Source organism: Tenrec ecaudatus, chromosome 1, assembly GCF_050624435.1.
Source record: "Tenrec ecaudatus isolate mTenEca1 chromosome 1, mTenEca1.hap1, whole genome shotgun sequence".
Lineage (NCBI taxonomy): Eukaryota > Metazoa > Chordata > Mammalia > Afrosoricida > Tenrecidae > Tenrec > Tenrec ecaudatus.
The window spans coordinates 171,874,958-171,894,692 of record NC_134530.1 but is presented as its reverse complement, the minus strand read 5'-3'; the positions used below and the strand labels follow the sequence as shown (position 1 = coordinate 171,894,692).

General features: G+C 50.7%; 1 protein-coding gene across 2 annotated transcripts; it reads left to right on the top strand.

The window, feature by feature from the left end:
- The first annotated feature begins 156 nt into the window (after positions 1-156).
- ARHGAP30 (Rho GTPase activating protein 30) lies at positions 157-19,012 on the top strand. 2 transcript variants are annotated; one of them, XM_075540450.1, is made up of 13 exons: positions 157-376; positions 7,385-7,487; positions 11,094-11,238; positions 12,116-12,198; positions 12,399-12,506; positions 13,065-13,192; positions 13,911-14,082; positions 14,163-14,266; positions 14,347-14,424; positions 14,942-15,340; positions 16,353-16,609; positions 16,700-17,047; positions 17,660-19,012. In XM_075540450.1, exons 1-13 carry the CDS (start codon positions 280-282, stop codon positions 18,380-18,382), a joined length of 2,745 nt encoding a protein of 914 aa, XP_075396565.1. In that variant the 5' UTR covers positions 157-279; the 3' UTR covers positions 18,383-19,012. The 2 variants fall into 2 exon arrangements, with proteins under 2 accessions (XP_075396565.1, XP_075396564.1); XM_075540449.1 differs by having other exon boundaries at positions 16,700-19,012.
- Positions 19,013-19,735: the final 723 nt, after the last annotated feature.

The following is a 19,735-nucleotide window of genomic DNA, read 5'->3' as shown; positions in this document are numbered from 1 at the left end:
TGAGTGGGGCGAGAAGGGCGAGTGCCAGGCCAGGCCACGAGACACTGCTTCTTGCCAGGGTCCTGGCAGCTTCCTCTTCCACAGCCACTTCCGTGAGGTCCGGGGCCCAAGGCCAGAGCTGCGGCCCGTTACCCACGCCACCCTCCACCCCCCAGTTGGGAGCCCTGCCCCCCTGGGGCTGGGCCAAGCCCCGAGGTCGACTGGGGATCCCATGGGGGACTGGTAGGGCAAAGGCTTGGGGGGCCAGAGGCGGCAGGGCCAGAGCGCCGGGCTCCGGCCATGAAGTCCCGGCAGAAAGGGAAGAAGAAGGGCACCTCGAAGGAGCGGGTGTTCGGCTGTGACCTGCAGGAGCACCTGCAGCACTCGGGCCAGGAGGGTAAGGAGGCCGGCTCAGCATCAGCCAGTGGCGGGTGGTGGGTGGCGGAGAGCGGGCAAGGAGATCCTCTGGCTGAATCAGTCCCAGGGCCAGTAGAAGCTCCTGGGTGCACCTACGGTAACCCAGGCCCCCCTGCCCCCCACGAAGCTGATGAGCTCCAAGGCAGGACGTGTGGCTCCATGAAGCGACTGCCTGGGGCTCTGGGTGGAGGGCCGGTGGAGCATGGTGAGCACCCATTGAAAGGAAGAGGATGGAGCGGCTTGGAGCCAGATTGCAGACTGGAGGGAGCTGAAGGGACAGGGTGGTCGAGGAGCAATGACTGGTCCTTGGAGCTGAGTGAAAGGGGACAGAAGAGTCCAAGGCTGGCACTTCGGTGCTTCATAGTTGGAATAAAGTTACCAGGCCAGCAGGGGGTGGGGGGAGTAGGTAGGGGGTGAGGATGGGGGGACATTGTCATGGACTCTGACCCCTCTGCAGTCTTGCTGGCCCACAGATGAGGGTCTGGGGTGGGGTTAGTTGCCTTCTCCGGGCTCTAGGAGTCTCTGGTTCAAAGTGGAGGGTCAGGGGAGAAGCTGCTGAGACAAGGATCCCAAGGAAGTAAAGAGATGGCTGGAAGGCTGGTTGGAAGATTGGAGGAGGAGAATAGAAAGGAGGGAGGTTGTGAGGACAATCCGGGGAGCTTTCCCAGCTCCCTTCCTCGGTGGTTTTGAGGGGGCTTAGAAGCCAGCAGGACCAGTGACTTCACTGTGCCTGGCCATGGAAGAGCCGCTCAACATTTCCACTTCTTGGGTGGATTTGAAATGGAATCCAGGTATCCTGCCAGCCCAGCCCAGCTTGTTTTTGGCTCTTTGAACTCCTCCCAGAGAAGGGCACAATTCTCCCCTCCACCCCCCACTCCCCCTGCCACCACACCCCACCCCAATCTGTCATTTCCTCTTTGTCCCCTCTTCTGCCCTGGGACTGTAGCGCCTGCAATGGGGGGGGGGCTGTTTCTCAGCTCATTTCCTGCTCCCCGCCCCGCCCCTGCCTCCCCAGACACCTCCTTCCCCTTTTCTCCTCCCCTGAATGGGCCCCATCCCCACTGGCGTCCCGTAAAGAGAAAGCTTAGGCTTCAAGACAGAGTATCATCCGTGGCCTTGTCTGAGCCCCCCTCTCCCAAGAGGGGGGCAGAGTGGACCCACTTCAGTTGCCGGTGTAAGGCCACCTCCTTCCGAGGGGCTCTCGCATGTGAATGATGACTGTTGGCCACCGAGAGCCACATGGTTCCATTCTCCTGACTCTTTGCAAGCCTCACCTGGCACTGCCCTTCCCTCAGACCCACCTGTTAGCCCTGCCTTGAAACCCTGAACCCACCTTCAGCCAGATCCCACTCCTTTAATTCTCATGGCTCCTACCTGCATCCCCAGCAGGTGAGGGGCATGCCCTCCACAGGTGCTTGACAGACGCCTAGGTTGCTGGGCCTGGTCTACCCTGGAGGAATCCTGCTGTGAGAGAGAAGTACCCCCTGCCCACCTGAGCCCAAGGGTGGATCCTTTGGGGAACCAGAGCCTGAGAGGCAGACCCCTCTCCTGTCTATCCTTCACCCCCTCCTGGCACACATAGCTGCAAAGTAGGGAAACAGACAGAAGTTGGTGATGGCTTTTCTTTTAAACTCAAGACCCAGCAAGAAAATAAAAGACCAGCCAGCAGGAACATGTGTTTCTGGCTAATTCATCCTGCCTGCCTATTGATTTCCATCCTCAGACCCTTATCCTAGCTCTTTGTCCCCAAGCAGGTCTCTTCCTCCCCTAAGGCCTATATGTCCTGAGTTCTTTCTGCTCTTATTCCTTATACTTTTGATCTCTTGTTCAGATGTCTGATTTTCCAGGTCCCTAAGCTCGGGAGGTAAGGGTGAGAGGGCCCTTCCTGACCTAGTCCCCATTCCCTTGATGTCTCTAGATCTTTGGCTCCATCACTCCAACCCTGTCTCTAACTTTTATCTTTGATTCTGTCTCTCCAATCTCTCTCACCCTGACTCCCCCATCTTTCTGACGCTTGTTTCTCTTCCTCCATCTCGATGACCCGTTTCCTCTATGGTTCTGAGTCTGTACGCTCTTGATTGCGTCCTTTAAGGGCCTTCTCCGGAGATGCAAAATCAGCAGAGAAGGACAGGGTGGGGGAAGACCTAGTTTGGTTGCCATTCCTGGGAAAAGTACCCGGGGGTTTTAGGTGACAGTAGGCTCCTTATGAGTCAACATAGGAGTAATACAGCCGCCAGAGGAGGTGGTTTAGCTTTAGCACCCAGAAATCATGTGCGCCATCTCCACATCCAGTGCTGGGGACTCAAGTTTAGAGGGCTCTGTCAACCAGGAGCTGGTCTTGACGAGATGTTGTTCTGCAGGACCAGGACTAGTGGGAGGCCAGAGAGGTGCCTAGAGGACCCAATTTGAGGAGCTCTTCATCTCCTGGTCAGGAAAATGCTGGGGGTGGGGGTGTGCACCTCATTCTTAAGGAAGCACTGACTCTCCAGATCACGCAAGTGCGCAGTCAATACCGGGTCAACCTTGAGAGCGAGTGCTTCCTTAAGTTTGACACCCTAGCGTCTGGCTTGACTCCTCCTCATCCTGCCCTGGTATGCAAGAGGATGAAGGGTCTGGAAACCAGGTCATACACGGAAGGTTTATAGTCCATGCTTGACAGATTCATCGATCATGTCTTTCATTCCGTGTTATGCATTTCTACCTCATTTTATTCCTCAGAGAGCTTGGGATGACTTTCAAAACCCCAAACGTTGAAAAAGATAGAACAGATGACTGTAAGAATGGTGTTGAAGAAAAACAAAAGTAAGATCAGCACCCAGAACTGCATAGCAGGTGGCTTTAGATGGTCCCTGGAGGGGGTTCTGAGATGCCTAGTGGTTAAAGTAAAGAGGTACAAAATTCAGAAGGCCCACAACAGGGGGACAAAAAGAGAGGAGGGGGAAAAGTGACTCAGGAGAAATAGCTATCTTTCCAACACTGAAACATGAAAGGAATTCCTCTGGTGGATTCCTGTTAATAGGGCCCAGTGTTTTTGGTCTTAGGCAAGATTCTCCTAAGTCCCCAAGGGATGCCACTGATTCTCATTATTGATTGGTTCATTTATTGAGTCAACAAATATTTATACAGCACCTGCTCTATTTCAACACTGGTAACTCCTGGGGAGGAGGTTGCTATTTGTCAGAAGGCATCTATAGAAAATAAACTAACCATAGCAAAGTGCAATGAGCGCTATAATGAGGATATGAGTAAAAAGCTTGAAATGTGTTTGGAGGAATGCATAGGAGTTGACCAGGACAGAGGAGAAGGTATTCTTGACAAGAGAATAACATGAGTGATGACATCCAGGCTTATTCACGGATTAGCAAAAGGCTGAGTCATAGGCTTTGTAAAGGAACTTGGTTGGAGCTGAGGGTGGAATGGTGACTGGGACCTAGTTTGTGAAGGAGCTGATCTGCACCGAGGAATTTGTACTTTCTCTATAAGAGCAGTGATGTGAGTTAGAGTGGGGTGGGGCCAGAGTGTGCAGCAAGGGACATGCTTTGGAAAGCTCATTGCATGGCCCTGTGGAGACTGGATTTGACACACAGCTGTGGGGGTGACTTGACTGGAAGGAAGCCCTGGGGTGCACACAGTTAAGTGCTTGGCTGCTAACAGATACCATGGCAACGTGAACACACCCAGACGCACTGCAAGAGAAAGACTGGCATTCTGCTTTCTGAGAGGTTTTAGCCAAGTAAACCCTGTGGGCCAGCTCTGCTCTTTCATGTTGGGTTGATGGTAAAGCAATTTGAGGGCATCACCAACAATACCGTGTCTAAGAGAAGTCCCTACAACCCAACCCACTACCATCAGATGATTTCAGCTCATAGCAACCGTAAAGATAAGGTGTCCAAGACTAAATCTTTACGGGAGCAAACAGCCTCAACTTTTGCTCATGAAGTAGTGGATAGCGTGACCTTGGTGTTGGCAGCCCGATGCCTACCTCCCAGCACCACCAGGGCTCCTGTAACCAAACAGTGGGCAGTTGGAATGTACCCAGAGGTGCCTTGGATGAAAGACTGCCTGGTGACTTCAATGTGTGTTGTCAAATCTGACTCATGGTAACTGGATGACTGTGGCTAGTGAAGACCCAACCGTCAGTGTCTGTTATCCGCGTCGCATTAGCCACCAAGCAAGGGAAGGATGCGTTTACTTGTGCTTATTTACTGATCTGTAGTGAATCATTTCACGATGCTTTTCTCCCATCACACCAGAGATTCTTCTAGGAACGGCTGGCATCTGTCGCTCTCCTAGCCCTCACAGCACCTTCCTATAAAAGCAAAACCCTTTTTCAAATTTACAATCCCTGACTGCATGCTGGCTAAGTGCAGGCCTACCTGTACTCTCTTGCCAATCTGTAGTGAACAGTTTTTCACCTGTTTTAAACCACATCTTGGATGTGGTGAAACTCATGCAAAATTGTCCACTATGGATTAGTGGGTAAGCATGAATAGGCCCGTGATTACCTTAAACCCACTGCCATTGAGTCAATTCTGACTCCTACTGAACCTATGTAGGGTTTCTGAGACAGACAGCCTCATCTTTCTCCTAAGGAGTGGCTGATAGGTTCTAACCGCCCACCTGTGGTTAGCAGTCTCATGGTTACCCAACAACGTGAACAGGGCTCTGTGTGTTTACCTTGCTTATTGGTTCACCTGCAGAACACAGTTCTTCTCTGAAACACCTAGGGTCACCGTGAATCAGCATTGAGTGAATGACAGCTAGTTTGTTTTTGTGGTACATGTATGAGACACCATATCAGATCAAAGGAACAATACCAAGATGGCTCATACTTAGAGCTTGTCATTAAGGAGATGGCGGTCTATTAATGGAGAGAGAGAGGACCATCTTCTGAGGACACAATAAAAGCTTATTGGACTCTTGAATTTTAATCCTGGTTCTAGCTGGGTGGTGCTGGGGAGATATTATTTCTTTGACCCTCAGTTTTATTATTTGTAAAATGGGGATTAGAATATCTAATTTGCAGAACTAAATGGCAGAATATACAAGGGGGTGCCCCCCCAAAGAAAAACAGCAAGTGGACAAAGCTCTACTGGGCGGAGCTTTCATAGTGCACAGTTTTCCCAGTAGGCGAGCATCAGGCGACTTGCTCTGAATTAGTGCACCCAGTGGTGTCACCTGGGAAAGTTCGCTCTGGTCACAGTGAAATTTTTCATAAAATCAGTTTCACTCAGACCTTGTTTTATTTTTTTTGTGATGGCTAATTTAGAGAACAGCATGTGGCTGTGAAATTTTGCTTCCTGGTTGGGAAAAATGCCTTAGAAACTGTTGTGATGTTGAACACAGCTCACAAGGACAGTGCTATGGGAAAAACCGCACGTGTCTGAGTGGTTTTCTTGTTTCAAAAAAAGCGAAATGTTGATTGATGACAAACCTTGTTTTGGATGTCCATCAACTTCCTGATGAAAATGTCGGCAAAATTTGTGCACTTGTGCTTGAAGACCCACGATGGACCATTGAAGAGATGGAGAAGTTATTTGGACTATCTTGGAGCTCAGTTAAGCAAATTTTAACAGAAGATTTGGGAATGCAAAGGCCCACTGGAAATTTGCACTTTGGGTTCTGATTGACCAGGAAAAAATGCGTCCAGTGGAAACATGCTGTTCTTTGAAAGAAAAGCTCAAAAGCAACCCAGATTTTTTCCCTAAGGTCATTATGGTACGGAGATACAGCACTGTTTTTATGACCCAGGAAGCAAACATCGGTCAAGTCAGTCATCGTCACCTCATCCTAAAAGAGCCCCTTAAGTGAAATCAAAATCAAGATGATGTTCTTTTTTTTTTTTTAATGTGAGGGGGATGGTACATTTGGAGTACATTCCATCAGGTCAGATTGTTGATCAAGCTTTCTATTTAGAGAAAATACAATCTTCTGAAAAGTTTGTATAACAATGTGTGACACGAAAGACCTGATTTGTGGCAGATGGTGGACTGGTTTTGCCACCACAACAATGCACTTGCTCACGCAGCCATCTCAGTGCACCAGTGCTGGCAAAAACAGCATGCCTCTCTTGCCCCATGCTTTACTCACCTGACCTCGCTCTATGCGACTTCTTTTCATTTCTGTGAATGAAGAGAGATGTGAAAGGACAACAATTTGATGATGTAGAAGAGGTGAAGAAAAAAAACAAGGGAAGTGCTGTCAGCCATTCAAACAGATGAGTTTGGAAAATGTTTCCAAGAATGGAATCACAGATTTGACAAATGTATTAAGTGTAATGGAGTGGTGATAACGTTGTTTTGTAAAAAATGTCTGTATGTTTTGGGAGGGTACCCCCATCTATAAAGAAGCAAGGGTTAGGCACAGATATGCTTCTCCTCTTGAGATGACATATTTGAAAACCTGTCTCTATTTTTGGCACTTTCCAAGGATGGAACTATTCTTCATGAATGTACTTTACCAAAGGAGTGGGGTGTGTCTCTGTAAAGCCCCCCCCACATCAGCCCTGTTCCATTCTAATTCTAATAAGTGATAGTTCCCTTATCCCGATGTAGAATATTATACAAATGCTCTCAAGACCTTGAAAGCACAAAGATGTTTTAGAGCAGGCGTTCTCAGCCTGTGGGTCACGACCCCTTTGAGGATCGAATGACCCTTTCACAGGGGTCTCCCGATTCATAACTAGCAAAATCACAGTTATGGAGTAGCAACAAAAATAATGTTATGGTTGCAGCGGGGGTGGGGGGGAGTTACCACAATAAGAAGAACTGTATTAAAGGGTCATGGCATTAGGAAGGTTGAGAACCACTGTTTTAGAGGGATTGGTGGGCATGATCAGGAAGAATCTTTCTGAAAGTGTTTTTCCCCATGAACCTCACCATCAATCTCCTCTATATCCGCGTGTCCAGTGCTCCCACCTGTTAGTCGCCCTGCGATCTCTGACCTCCAAGCCCTGATTTCTCTTGCCCTGCCCCATTTGTGTCCCCAGTGCCCCAGGTGCTGCGGAGCTGTGCAGAGTTCGTGGAAGAGTACGGAGTAGTGGATGGGATCTATCGCCTCTCCGGGGTCTCGTCCAACATCCAGAAGCTCCGGTGAGTCCGGCAGAGCTGGGAGGGCTCTGAGGCCAGGAGGCCCGGGGACCGTTGGGCCTTGGCGGAGTGTCAGGGAGAGCAGAGAGGAGGGCTAAGGAGCCAGGGAAGGAAAACACAGGAGTTCAGTACTGCATTGTCTTAAGGAAGAGTGTTTGTCTCCTCAGGAAAAGAGCCAGCCAGTATGCACGCTCATGCTGCACAGAGCTGGCTTTTCTTTCTCTAAAGTTGGTTATGATTCACATGCCATAAAACTCCCCATGTAGAGTATGCAGTTCATTGTGTAACCATCACCACTAATAGGAGAATATTTTATCACCCCCCCCAAAAGGAACCCCATATCTCTTAGCAGATGCACCCCACTCTCTCCTTCCCTGATTCCTGGTGGCTACGAATCTACATGGTTTCTATTTGTCTATTCTGGACATTTCATATAAATATAGTATCGCGGGAGGTGAGGGAGCACTAGAATTGACTGTGATTACACAATCATTTTAAAGGCAGTATAACCATGGGGGTGTGTTCTAAAACGATATGGTAATGATTGTACAATTCTCATTGATGTGATTGAACTATTGAATTGTATGATATGATATGTAAATTATGCACCAATAAAACTGTTTTTTAAATAAACGGAAGATAAGAAGGAAAGCTCTGTCTTTCTCCTGAGGAGCCGCGGCTGGCAGATTCAAACTGCAGACCTTTCAGATCAAAGCCCAGGGCACAGCTGTGACCCACCGGAGCGCCTCAGAAACGGCATAAGGCACAGAAAACACAACACGTAAAATGCCAGGCCAAGTTTGACCATATCAATGATACTATTAAGTGCAAGCAGGCTATACAATCTAATAAAAATGATCAAGTTTGGGACACAAGCTGCCGGCCGAGCTCAGCCAGGCAGCTCTGCCCACGTGGCATCGTCACATCCAGCCTGGGTCCCAACAGCAGAAAGCCGTCTGTCATCTGGGAATGTCTGCGTCACAGTAGAGATGGCTCAGAGTGACAAATTTCACGGTACACACACACACACACACACACACACACACACAAGTTTAATACAAACCAACAGTCTAAAAGAAACTCTAGCTCTTCAAAAAAAAAGATCAAGAGGTAAAATATAAATAAATAAATATAGTATCATGGTGGGGTCCAGCCCCACAGTCGAACGGGCCCAAGGAGCGCCATGCACCACTAAAGAAGACAAGAGGACGCATGAACAGTGGACTAGTCTTGGTATTCCAAGCATTCCGAGGGAATACTTCAGAGGGAGCACCAGGCGTACAAGAGGCAGGAGGAGCAAACGTTCCTTAAGACGATAAGCATCTGTGGATGTGAGGCGTCAAGCATCTGGAGAAAACAGCTTCGTCTAAGCCAGTGGTCCCCAACCTTCCTCATGCCACCACCCTTCATGCAGTTCCTCATGTGGTGGGGACCCCCCCAACCATAAATTATTTTCATTGCTACTTCCTCACTGTCATTTGGCTGCTGTGATGGATTAGGCGACCCCTGTGAAACTCCCAAAGGGGTTGCGACCCACAGGTTGAGAACCACTCGTCTAAGCATTTCTGGGGAGCACACGTGTTACCTGGGCTATCGTGTCTTGAGGCACTTTCCTTTATCTCGGCCTGTGGAAGCATTCCTCATGCCAGCGATGGCGTGCCATGCCGTGTGGTCCACACGAGGGCTGGAAGCAGGCCATGTACATGTTCTCCCAGGCCCTCAGTGTCCTACAGTATCATACCATCTCTGCTAACTTCTCTCACTTAGCAACATGCTTTCAGGGCTCCTCATGCTGTAGCCTGGATCCTTCATTCCTTTTTGTGATCACATACTATTCCATTGTATGGATATACCACATTTTGGGGGGATCCATTAGTTGATGGACATTTGAGTTGATAGCACTTCTTTTGTGTTATGAATACTGCTGCTATTTTGTTTTTAGTTCTTTGGGGTCTATACCTACCAGTGACATTGGTGAGTCATAGGGTACTTCTAAATTTAACTTTTTGAGGGATTGCCAAACTGTTTTCCAAGTGGGCACACCATTTCACAAGCTCACCAGCATTTGTGAGGGTTTTCTTCCTCTCTGCCTCCTCACCAACGCTTGTTATCTGTGTGTGCGTGGATGTGAAGTAGTCTTTTTATTTTTTGCATTTGAATAAGCTGGTAGTTACATTTCATTTAATACTAGTCACTGAAGAGTGAATGTTTGCGTTCTTCACAAACACACCACATGCAATGTAAAAATGGGGCCAGGACTTAGAGAAGCAATGCACTGAAAACTGCAAGCACATCTTCAACAAAGCCTGGGACAGAATTTCTGCAGAGACCTTTTTGTTTTTTCTCTCTAAGCAACATGTTCAAATGCTTTTGTTAGAGGAGAATTCAGTTATGAAGGAAGTAACACTCATTTCACTTCAGTTCTATTACTGAGCAGTCCGGAGTTCAAGTGATACATTGTATTGGGTAAATCTGCTACGCAGTTCAAGTGATACATTGTATTGGGTAAATCTGCTACGCAAGCCCGCTTATGGTGTTAAGAAGCTCGGATGTTATTTGGGGACTAGGGTGCACTCGACCCAAGCCATTATTTCTTCTTCTTCTTCCTCTTCTTCTTCTCTTTCTCATTTCTTCCTCTTCTTCTTCTCCTTCTTTATACTTTTACTTTTCTTCCTTCTTTATCCATTCAGACCAATGTTTAGATCTGAGGGGTAAGGAATCTCGAGGGTTTGTAAAGCGGAGTTTCTCTCTCTCTCATTTGAGCCTTTTTATAGAGAAACATATTCTATGGAGCTGTACAGCCCATCTCAACAAGTGAAATCAGTAATAATAATATCCCATTGAACTCCCCATAAATGTGGTCTCGCCCCCACGAAGTAGTCTTTCATGGTGGTCTTAATTCTAATTTCCCTAACGACGAATGGTGTTGCGTGTCTTTTCATGTTAACCGGTCATTTGTTTAGCTTCTGAAGAAATATCTGTTCAAATGCTTGACTCGCTTTCTCAGTGGGCGTCTTGTCTTTTTTATTGTTGAGACATCTTTATATATTCCTGATGCTAGATCCTTATCAGATAGATGATTTGCAAATATTTTCTCCCATTCATTGAGTTGTCTTTTTACTTTCTTGATAGTGTCCTTTGACAAGCAAAAGTTTTGACGAAATCTAACTTATTTATTTTTTTCCTTTGGTTGCATGCAATTTGCTAAAAATTTGTTGACTAATTCAAACTTATGAAGAATTGCCCCCTGTTTTCTTCTGTTATACCCACCCATCTTTGCACATTCCAGACACACCTACTGATGCCCATTCCCCCACATCTGCAGCCTCCTATATAGCCTCATTCACATCTAGAGCTATATCCCTGACACATCCCCCTGTCCGTGCACACACCTGTCACTCATGCTCTTACCCATCTTCACACCCCACCCAGGTCTACATCTACAATGTCTTAGATTGGCCTCCTCGTACATACATACCCCCAGACATTCTTCGTCAAGTCCCAAGCATGCTGCTCTACAATCCAGCCTGTAGCTCAGCTCTACAGCTCCCTCCTCTTGCCATATCTCCCCCAACCCCTGCCACTCCTGACCACTCTGCCCCTCCCCAGGCAGGAGTTTGAGGCAGAGCGGAAGCCAGACCTGCGCCGTGATGTTTACCTCCAGGACATTCACTGCGTCTCCTCCCTGTGCAAGGCCTATTTCAGAGAACTGCCAGATCCCCTGCTCACATACCGGCTCTATGACAAGTTTGCTGTGAGTAACAGGCAGGGGAGGTGGGAGAAGGGGCTCGGGGTGCTGCTCTGCTTTTGAGACCCCAGGTATATCGGAGGCCAGCAGGAGTCTTAATGCTCTGAGCGACAGAGACCACAAGAAAGCCTTAATGAGGGAAGACACCCCCACCCCAATCTCCTTGCCTTGCTCCTCCTGCCTCCCCCCTTGCCCCTCCTCTCTCACTTCTCCCTCTGCCATGGCCAGCAGACCGGTCATGGACATGGAAATGGTGGGACCCGGGGAGAGAGAGGCAGATGGGACAGGCTGGAAGGTTTCTTAGGAATCACCTAGATCAGCATTTAAGAGAATGAGAGCACTTTAGAGCAGCCAAAGCTTTTCCAAGGCCGTCCCTCTATTAGCTGTAACTATTTGGCGAATGTAACTTGAACGAGGCAACACATGACAAACAATGTTATTCTGAATTGAGTAGCACTTTTGTAGTAAGTTGCTTTAAAAAAAAAAAACACAACTATACAAAGAGACCTCGATGACTGGGTTGGGTAGGTGTAGGCCTCCCTGGACAACTTGATAGAGCCCTGTAGTCTCTGGAGCACCCTCGAGGAGAAATGCACGGCTGTATTTCAGCACTGTAACTCTCCTGATGAGTACTGAGACATACAGAGTGGCTGTGAGTTGCCCAAGGTCACATAGCTATTAAGTGGCCTAGCCAAGGACCAACCATAGGTCTTTTTGGAGGTCTCTGGGTCCTGAGCCTTCTCAACTGTGCCAATCTGCCTCCGGAGATCTGTACAGGGCACAATGCAGATTGTTCCTGAGAGTTTGGCTTGGTACTCTGGGGCGTGAGCAAAGGCATTGCTAGGTCATTGACTCCTGCTTCTTGTACCCTCCCCGTAATCAGGAGGCTGTGGCAGTGCAGATGGAGCCTGAGCGCTTGGTCAAGATCCTGGAGGTGCTTCGAGAGCTCCCTGTGCCAAACTACAGGTGTGTGGGGCTCCACCATGCCCACCTGGGGGTCCTGGCTCCCTCTACACAGCTCAGGCGCTCTCTTCACCTGGCCCTTGACCTGTCCCTCCTTTCCCAGCCCCTCGGTCCCTGTCTTGACAAGTCAAACCAAACCCACTGCTGTGAAGTCAGTTCTGACTTCATAGCTACCCTGCTTGTTAAATGTCTCCTTCTTGCAGGACCCTGGAGTTCCTTATGCGGCACTTGGTGCACATGGCCTCGTTCCGCACTGAGACCAACATGCATGCCCGCAACCTGGCCATTGTGTGGGCCCCTAATCTTCTCAGGTGGGAGCACCAATGAGCACGTGGGGAGGGGAATCCTGGGAGAGACCGGCTGTGGGAAGCTGCCCCAGGATAAGCTTGGCTCTGTAGACACACTGGGAGAGGTCTGTGGAGTATCAGAGAGCCCCCTGAGAAACAGGAAAGTCCAGGCCTGTGACAAGAGGGATGTGGCTCACCATGGCCACATTGAGTCCCTTCTCTTGGTCTTTGTGCTTGCCATCACACTGTCACTGCCACTGAGCTCAGGGAATAGAACATGACACGTGGTGGCAAAGTGTCCATTGAGTCAATGTCCTGAAGTTCACTGGGACAAGCAATAAGAAGTCCCTGATTCATTATAAACAAGATGCGTCGCGTGTGCGAGGAAGCAGAGGCCAATCTGGAGGAGTGTGTACTAGGAGGCTTACTGGAAGAAGTGGCATTCTGATTTGAAGCCTGTATGTGATTAAAGAGGTGGAGATGGGGGGAAGGGCGTCCCAGGGAAAGGATGCAGGCATTTCCAGGGACCCTTAGGATGGTGGTGTGCGATGTGGCAGAGGCAGAGTCACTCCGTATGCACAGGTCTAAGGATATAGAGGCCTCGGGCTTCAACGGAACGGCGGCCTTCATGGAGGTGCGGGTGCAGTCCATCGTTGTCGAATTCATCCTCACCCATGTGGAGCAGCTCTTCGGGGGCGCTGCCCTCTCGGGTCAGTGTCCTCCCCACCCGCCACAGTCTCACTTTCTGTCTGGGGAGGGTTGTGTCCGAGTTAGAGAGGGTCTCAAAGATCAACCAGCCCAGTCCCCCAGGATGTATATAAACACAGCCCAGGCATAGAAAAGAGATTTTCCTTATGACCATGTGGTGAGAGCCCTGGAGGGATAACAACACCACAAGATTTGGGCACGGTTATTTTAGTTTCAAGGAACCCTGGTGGCATAGTGGTTACATATTAAGCTACTAACTGGAAGGGCAGCGGTTTGAAACTACCAGCTGCTGTGAGGGAGAAAGAAGAGGCTTTCTATACCCATAGAGAGTTGCAGACTTGGAAATTCACAGGGGCGGTTCTAGCCTGTTCTATAGGGTCACTGGGAGTCGGCATCGACTTGATGGCAGTGAGTGGGATTCTGCTTTCAGTTCAGGGGGTAGCCTGAGTTCTCATTCACCATCCTGGTCCGGAGTGACTGTTCAATCTCCCGCCCAGCCCACCAGGCCAATGTCCTGGGACTGCTTGGCCTTCTCTGTCCATGATGCCACCCCCCCACCACCACCACCTTGAAGGCCTTGGAGGGCTGTCTGTCCCTGGTGATCACTGAGTACATACCCAGCCTGGAAGTTGGTGAGGGAGAGAGGGCAATGCTGGACTAGGTAGCTGAAGTCCCTCTCTGGCCTCTCCCTCACTGGCCAATGGCTTTGTTTCCCTCTAGGTGGAGAAGGAGAGGGCGGATGGCGCTCACTTTCAGGGGTCCGAGCATCAAACAGCCATGAGGACTCTATGCCCAGGTCCTTGCCTTACCATCTGCCTAGCATCTTGCAGGCTGGCGATGGCCCCCCGCAGATCCGGCCCTACCACACTATCATTGAGTTTGCTGAGCACAAGTAAGCTCCCTTTCCTGGACCCCCTCCTCTGTGCTGGCTGCCCTTCCCCCACTTCCCAAGGATCCCCCTGTTCCCTTCAGGCGGAAGGGGTCTTTGAAGGTGAGGAAATGGAGATCCATCTTCAACCTGGGTCGCTCTGGCCATGAGACGAAGAGGAAACTTCCCCGAGGGGGTGAGGACAGGGGTAAGTCTGGGAAGATGTGCATCCAGCTCTCAGATGTGTGTTAGGCCCTGGCTCGCTCGCTCACACACCCTGTCTTGCAGAGGATAAGTGTGATAAGGGGACACTGCGGCCAGCCAAGAGCATGGACTCGCTGAGTGCTGCACCGGGGGCCAGTGATGGTGAGCAGAGGTGTTCCCTGTCACCTGTGTGCATGTGTCTGAGGGTTGTGTGAGCAACGGCCTGGCTCTGTGTGCATCTGCGTGTCTGCATGTCTGGGGATGTGGGAGTGGGAGGATCGAGGTGTGTATTTGCGCATGTGTTCAATGCTTTCTGAAGGATTTAGTGAGTGCGTATAATAGTCCATATATCAACCACTCTGCTGACTGCTGAGGAACGGGGGTGAGCTCACTAGCTCTGTGTGTCCTATGAGTGTTCGTCCATAGAGATGACTCAGACAGTATGCTGTGGATGAAGGGACAGTGTGTGTTGATAGGTGACAGCGATGACCAGTTTCTGTTATCTGCAGCAAGGGTCAGGGGTTTTCTAGGTATGGGCAGGCGGGGTACATGGTGTCCTGCTGGCTGGCTGCAGAGTCTGTAGGAAAGACGAGGGAAGTTGGGCCTGGGGGAACTAGGGGCATTTTCTAGATCTAGAGCCTCCCTTGTGGCTGAGGCTGTTGCTTTTTCCTCTCCACAGAAGCAGAGGCGCTGATAGGAACCAGCAGTGCCCGACCCAGCCAGCTGCTGCCCGAGAGCCTGGAGAATGATTCTGTGGAGGCAGCAGCAGAGGGCGAGCAGGAGCTGGAGACAGAGGCACTGGGTGGCACGAATTCTGAGCCAGGAACTCCTCGAGTTGGGCGCTCAGCAGCCCGGGTTGGTGGCACCAGCCGAGCAGAGCGCTGTGCCGGGGTCCACATCTCAGACCCCTACAATGTCAACCTCCCATCACACATCACCTCTATCCTCAACGTGCCCCCAAACATCATCTCCAACGTCTCCTTGGCCAGGCTCACTCGTGGCCTTGAGTGCCCTGCCCTACAGCCCCGGCCAAGTGCTGCCTCGGGCCCTGGGCCTGGCCCCGGGCCTGGCCCCCCAGGTGAGGACCCAGGGACTACTCCGAATTAGGGAAGGGGACTGGAGCTCTAGGCTGGAGCTCTGATGCTGGGATCTTGCCCAAGAAGGTCCGAGGCCTCAGGCCTTGGGATCAAATCACTAATCACTGGTGCATCCAAAAACAGGGCTCCGTGTCAGCACACAGACAGGAAATGCTACTATCGGTGTGCGAATATACAATGGATAAAAGAACGAGTAATCACATCTAATATTTATCCAGGGCTTATGACGTGCCAAGTACTCTGGGAATTGTTTGGTAGACATTAGTTCATTTAGATTTCTCATATTGTACAGCCATATTGTACTGTTCTCTTTCTGTTAGCGTGGTGGAACCTGAGACTGGGGTTAAGCAGTTTGTTATTCATATAGATAGGAAGTGGCAGAGCTTGGATCTGATCTTGGCTCTGACTCCAGTCCCTAAAATAGTACTTATGAGAAGGGCTAAGGCTGTGAAGTATAGTGGGTAAGGGTGTGGACTACAAAATGAAGTAGATTTGGGCTCAAGTTTTGGCTTTGCCCTTTATTGGTGTGTGACCTTGAATTGGTTGTTTAATATCTTTGGGCCTCCATCATCTTCTCTTATGTAAAATAGGGATACTATCCAACTCACTGCCATTGAGTCAATGCTGACTCATAGCGACCCCCTGTGGCTTTCCAAGGCTGTGACTGTAACTACTTATGGGAGTAGAAAGCCCTATCTTTCTCCCAAGGAGTTGCTGGTGGTTTTGAACCACCGACCAAGCAGATTGCAGCCCAAGGTGCCTACACAATAGGGTTACGTGTCAGGGAAGATAGGCTAATGCCTAAGAGGAGGAGCTTAGTAAGAGTAGCCATAAGTCAGGTAAAGGAGAGTGATCCGAGACGATCAGCCAGGCAGACTGACTATGCTGAGATGATTGGGCCCACAGTGTGTCCATGCTAGGAAGACCCCACCTTGGAAAGGGCCAGGGCTGGCCTGGACTTTTGGAATTCTGGGACTACCTCTCCCTCAACAGATGAGAAGTCGGAAGCAAGTCCATGCCCAAGTCCCTTGGCCGACTCCGGCCCAGCGGACGGGGCCCCTGCCCTGGAGGACTGTCTGTCCCAGGAGGTGCAAGATTCCTTCTCCTTCCTAGAGGACTCAAGCAGCTCTGAGCCTGAGTGGGTCGGGGCCGAGGAGGGAGAGGTGGCCAAGACAGGGGCGAACTTCTCTCCTGGGGAGGAAGACCCTGGGATGGGCTATCTGGAGGAGCTCCTGGGAGCCGGGCCTCAGGTAAGGAGGAGTCATGCAGGGGTGGAGGTGGGATGGAGTCTGAGGGTGAACAGAGCCCCCTGGTCCTGAGCCTCGACGCTGTGCCTGCAGGTGGAGGAGTTCTCTGTGGAGCCTCCCTTGGATGACCTTTCCCTGGAAGAGGCGCAGTTTGTCCTGGCACCCAGCTGCTGCTCCCTGGACTTTGCGGGCTTCCGGCCTGAAGCTGAGGAGGAAAGTGGGGAGGAAGTCTTCCTGAGTGCCTTTGATGACCTAAGTCCCCTGCTGGATCCCAACCCCCCAACCTGGGACAGTCTAGGGGCTCCGGAGGAAGAGGCAGCAATGGGTAGACAGCAGGTTTCGGGGCAGGCGGCAGGAGAACAGACAGGCTGGGAAGTTGGTGATGAGGAGGCTGAACCCGTTAGTAGCTTGGACCTCAGGGAAGAGGCTGAGGAGAGTCTAGTGAGGGAGGTAGAGCCCGCAGAGTCGGGCGAGACAGTGGTAGCGGCTGAGGAAGGCCAAGAAGACACGATGGTCCATTTGAGTGAAGGGAGTGACGCAGAAAGAGAGGCTATGGAGGAGAAGTCCAAGCGTCTCCGTGAAGCGGGGTGTATGGAAGAGGCAGCTAAGGGTGTGGAGGAAGCAGGGGAGCAGGGTCAAGATGAAGAGGTGCAAAGAGAGTTGGAGAGAGAGGAGGAGGCTGTGGGAGGAGAGGAGACCCAGGTAGAAACTGGGAAGGACCCAGAGTCTGGGGTGCAGGAACCCAAAGTTGCCGAGAGCTGGGAAATTATAAATAAACAGGAGGCTGGGGGAAATGAAGATGATGTTCAAGGACAGAGGGGAGCTGGGGGCCAAGAGGCAAGAGAAGACTACGGAGATGGTGATGCTGACAGAGTCCCAGCAGCAGCAGCTAGAGGAGGTGCAGGGGTGGCCAGCAAGGAACAGGAGAGCGGGGACGGAGAGACCGAAGGCGACCCAAAGGCCAGAGGCGACCGCTTCGGAGAGAGCTCCCTCTCTGAAGGGTCAGCTGAAGAGTCCCTGGAGGTTGACAGTATCAAAGGGGACAATGCCCAGTCTGTTGATGGGGAACCTGCAAGCCCACAGCCACCCAGGCCAGAGGAGATGGCGCCTGAGGGGCAGTTCAGTCCAGAAGGCTGCGACCTGTGTCCCTGTCCCCCTGGCTTAGCAGGCAGTGTGGGTATGCGCCTGGCTTCCACCCTGGTTCAGGTCCAACAGGTGCGCTCGGTGCCCGTGGTACCTCCAAAACCACAGTTTGCCAAGGTGCCCAGTCCACTGTGTAGCAAGATCCATGTGGCACCTGCAAATCCATGTCCTAGGCCTGGCCGGCTTGATGGGAATCCTGGGGAGAGGGCTTGGGGGTCCAGAGCCTCCCGCTCCTCCTGGAGGAATGGGGGCAGTCTTTCCTTTGATGCTGCTGTGGCCCTGGCCCGGGAACGTCAGAGGACTGAGGCTCAGGGAGTTCGGCGGACCCAGACCTGTACTGGAGGTGGGGATTACGGTCTCAACCCCAGAACCACTCCCCACTGTAGCTTGACCCCTGCCCATTCTCTTCGGCCACTTAGCTGCCTGGAGCGCCCATCTGAAGGTACAGATGGATCTGGACCCCGGAGTCGGCTTAGTCTCCCTCCCAAAGAAGTTCAGCCCCTTGACCCCCTTATGCACCCCCAGCGCCGATCATATGCCTTTGAAACACAGGCTAACCAAGGGAAACGTGAGGAACCAATTGGGGCCAGAGCATTCTGCAAAGGGGACCAGTCAGCTGTTTTGAATCTTTAGGGCCCCATGGTCAGCTGTAGGGGCTAATCCTACGGCCTTTGGCCTTCTGCTTCTCTTTTTGACCTGGGGGAGGCCACAGGTTGGTTTGTTTACCTGAGCTTGTCTCAACCAGAAAGCACTTATCCAGTATAAGATTCCTAAGAATGTTGCCAAGATCCTGTTCCCAAGGAGTGAGTTACTGGCCAAAAGGAACATGGGTAGGCAGAAAACTTGAGGTTTTTCAAAGTGAAAAAACAAAAAACAGAGGGGGAATTCCAGGCAAGTTCCTGCTCTTCTCTGAGGCTGTGAACCTTCAGGGAAGCCTAAGGTGAAGTGGGGAGGACAAGACCAAGTCAGGGCTTACCACACACAGCCACTTCTGTATTCACACCACTATTCTGTTCTTGGGCCCTTGGATCCTTCCTGACCGCCTGGGATGAGGGAGGAAGTTCTCCAAAGGCTTGTGTTTGTTGGGAGGTCTGACCCTCTTTCCACTCGACCATCTCTGTCTCTAGTCACCTCAAAAGGTCCCCCTACAGTTCTCTCTGGGCTCTCCTTTTCCCTTTGGATTAACTTCCTCCTGTTTTAGGGAAGGGGAATGGGGCCATTCAGGCTGTAGGGCTGCTTTTCCAGACTGACTGAGCCAGAAGTCCTGCTTCAGGAGGGGGAGATATCTCAGAATAAAAACTGTATTTTTACATGTAAAGCGTGTGTAGTCTTTATTATTCTTATTCGTGTCATGGGTGGTTAAGTATTGTCTCTTCATAGGCTTGGCCAAACTTTTGTTTTTCTGTTGTTGCCCTTTGGGTGTTCTTCCTCAGATGTTGTCATGGAGACCTGTGGCTAGAAACTAGAGCTGAGTTCACGGTGGTCAGGCAAAAGGGGAAGAGAAACTTATTTGCATAATGCTCATTCTGTGCCAGTAACCAAGCCAGGTATTTCATGAACATTGAATCTATGCCTTTGACTTTAATCCATGAACAGTTCTGTCAGGCTGATACTAGGCTCTACATTTTATAGATGAGGAGACGAAGACTCGATTAAGTTATAAGATTTGTCAAAGATCTAAGGGGTAGGAAGTGGCAAAGGTAGGAGTGAGGGGGTTGTCTGGTCTCAGATCCTGAGGACTTCACATTATAACCCTAATACTGCAGCTCCACTCAGGTGGGGGTGGGGGGGGGATCCTGACCTGTTGGGATGGAAATAAAAATCCCTTTCACAGAACTGGAAGCCTGCAGGGGATGGGGGTGTCTTTGCCTAAGGGGCAGCTGACGCCAATACAAAGGAGTATGCCTAGTTAGTCGGCCAGTGGGTAACTCTTCAAATCCATGCCCTAATCCAAGATGGCGTCCCGGCCGGCCGGCCGGCCCTCCC